General features: G+C 40.0%; 1 protein-coding gene across 1 annotated transcript; it reads left to right on the top strand.

The window, feature by feature from the left end:
• Positions 1 to 301: 301 nt before the first annotated feature.
• Positions 302 to 2,518, top strand: cdk5r2b (cyclin dependent kinase 5, regulatory subunit 2b (p39)). Its single transcript, XM_084122667.1, has one exon. The coding sequence runs from the start codon at positions 742 to 744 to the stop codon at positions 1,654 to 1,656; it is 915 nt and encodes a 304-aa protein (XP_083978793.1). The 5' UTR covers positions 302 to 741; the 3' UTR covers positions 1,657 to 2,518.
• Positions 2,519 to 3,183: the final 665 nt, after the last annotated feature.

Genomic DNA, 3,183 nt, shown 5'->3' with positions numbered 1-3,183 from the left:
ATGTACTTTATTTTCTGAGAGTGTAGGCCAAAGATTATTAAATATATGTATGTGTGTATATATATATATATATATATATATATATATATATATATATATATATATATATATATGTGTGTGTGTGTGTGTGTGTGTGTGTGTGTGTGTGTGTGTGTGTGTTTATTATGCATTTATCAATACAATATAATACAATTATCTTGGTTGATCTCATGTCATTGTTTAATAATTTGATATAACACATGATGTATTTCAGTGCTAAGTAGGTGAAATGGAGTAGCTAAGGAGATAATTGTACCCTGTCTGGGAATAGCAGAACTATACTTGACTCATGCAGTCTAAAAATTCACCCTTCTGAAGTGATAATGTGGACATGCTTGTTTCTATTGGTGCTTTAGACTGTCATTCGTCTTCTGTAGCCCTGAGGTTGGCTAATTATACAGACACGATGGGATAATCCCGGTTAACAGAAGCTGATGTCAGATTGGTTAGGCTTACCACAAATCCCCTCTGGTTGAGGTAGGCGATGCGGGACTGGCTTGTAGTCAGTACTGCAGAAGAAGTGGAGGGAGTGTCTGACTGCTCTGGAATTTCCTTTATGATGGTCTGTCAGTCCACCTGCTAACCTGCCTGTTTTACTCACCAAATGGATCTGCACTTGTGATCTGATACGCTCAAGCTCTATTGCGACGTCTCCGCGCGCGCAGGGCCGTATCATAAAATTTTTGTCGCGCGCTCTGCAATATGGGTACCGTGTTATCTGTATCCCCTATAGTAACTAAAGGGACCATTCTGGAAGATGGAGAAGACGAAGCCAATGGGAATATAGAAAAAAGCATTAAAAAGCAGTCAATAGTCGTGTCCATGCTCACATTTAAGCGGCTAGTGACTGCATCGGGTAAGAAAAAATGTGCCAAGAAAGTAAATCCGAATCTTGCTCCGTTGCCAGAGAGCAGCAATTGTCAGGTCGAGCATCTGAACCAGGAGAACTTCAGGAAATCGCAACAATCGACCGAGCGGAAAACAAAAAATGGACCTCTTGCGGTGCCCATCCCCACGGTTCCCTCCCATCTGGATCAGAATCAGGACGCGCTCAATCCAGCGCCGAAGCAACTGGTGTCGGTTCAGAAGCAGCCCAGCAACCGGTCGCTCCTCTCTCCACGGCGCGTGATCGTCCAGGCCTCCACCGGGGAGTTGCTCCGTTGCCTGGGTGAATTCCTGTGCAAACGGTGCTGCAAAGTCAAGGAACTAACCTCAAATGAGGTCATCCTTTGGTTCCGCAACGTGGACAGGACTCTGCTGTTGCAGGGCTGGCAGGACCACGGGTTCATAACGCCGGCCAACCTCGTGTTCGTCTATCTGCTCGTCAGGGAAACTGTAACCGATGATGTTGACAATCCACGTGAACTTCACGGGACCTTTTTGACCTGCCTCTATCTGGCGTATTCCTACATCGGAAACGAGATCTCGTATCCTCTCAAGCCCTTCATGGTCGACACCAATGCGGACGCGTTCTTTGAACGTTCGTTAGATGTCATCGATAAACTGAGCGGGAAAATGCTGCAGATTAACATGGATCCGCACTTTTTCACAGAAGTTTTCCAAGACTTAAAAAACGAAGGAGATTGTAAGAAGGATGGAAGCGAACTGGACCGCTGACTGTGATCGAAATCTGAGCAGAGATCAATTACTACTGATTTATTGGATGTAATTGTAATCAGCTTTGCTTGAGTGACTGTTGCGTTGCGCCACGAACCGATTTATTATAATAGCCTATTTATGACACTGTTTTCTTGGCTTTGTTTTAACAGTATTAAGTGGTGATTTATAATAGCCAACATGGCTTCACCGGTAAATAGCCAATGCATGTCATATAGATTTGTATCTGTTGCTTCACAGTCTTACATAAAAGGGGAAAGTACAAATGAACGTTTTTTCTATAATTGTCGCTCTCATCTGTCATTACTAAGGTTATCTGGGTCACTATCCTCCTGAGACCCAAAGAAAATGTTTGGGTTTTTTTAGTTATAGGCTATTTAAGTGTTTGGTGTATATCATAGCCTAATATTCCTATGCTTAGTTATTATGTAGCCTACGATTTATATTATTATATTGGCTACATTATTAAAGATTGGACGTTGCTATCAAGGCTTAATGTATCTCTCAAAACATTACAGTGGACAAGTGAGTGGGTCTCAGGAGGATAAAGCTACATTTGAAGAGATGTGAATGGAACTATCCAAGGTGCTGACCTGACTTACATGCGCTCATGTTGCTCTGTTGACAGACGCCATTCTGGATGTGAAACTTGAAAGCGTTTTCTCTTTACTGTGATGTTCTATGTGCCAATTCATGTGTGATGTTAGGAAACTACGGGTTTATTATTATTATTATATTCAAAATGATTTGAGAAAAAAAAGGGCAGATCTTGCTTGGAGATTATTTTATATTTTGACATGATTCTTCAGTGCTCTTGCTTGAATTAAATAAAACACAGTCTGACTGGTTTTGTTGATCGATAATGCATGAATCGAGTTTATTAATGCACTGCACGTGCCATTTGACGAAATAGGCCTATAAGCTCATATAGCATCCATTTAAGCTTTGTACACTTTGGGACCAGGAATCTATCCACCATGTCTACACTAAAGTATTATTTTTTATTCTTTTGTCAAATCAACTTAGATAATTAATGTGGTTCAGACAATATAATGTGGTTCAGATAACATAATATTTTGAGCTTTTGTTGATTAAACCAATCTCCATTCTATTAACTCAAATTTTGTATTGCAGGGAACTCAATTTTAAAGCAACCATGCATGCAACTTTAAGTTAAGAGTTTTAGTGTGACAACTAACAGGCTACAATTTATTTATGTATTATTTTTCTCTCTCTCTCTCTCTCTCTCTCTCTCTCTCTCTCTCTCTCTCTCTCTCTCTCTCTCTCTGTGTGTGTGTGTGTGTGTGTGTGTGTGTGTGATTTACGCGTTGGTTATTTTACATTTTCAATCCTTTCCCCTTTGATTCCTAATGATATTTTTAGAAAAAGGAAAGAGAAATGGTAAATTATATAATTATTATATAATATGCCTAAGTCTACAATTAATTTACAGATGGATAAATCATATTTATGACTTCACTCGAGGCTACGTATTGATGTGGGACTTTTTTGGATCATCAGCCAATC

The sequence above is a fragment of the Abramis brama genome (genome assembly GCF_963993115.1).
Source record: "Abramis brama genome assembly, chromosome: 8".
Lineage (NCBI taxonomy): Eukaryota > Metazoa > Chordata > Actinopteri > Cypriniformes > Leuciscidae > Abramis > Abramis brama.
This window is presented reverse-complemented; position numbering and strand designations above follow the sequence as displayed.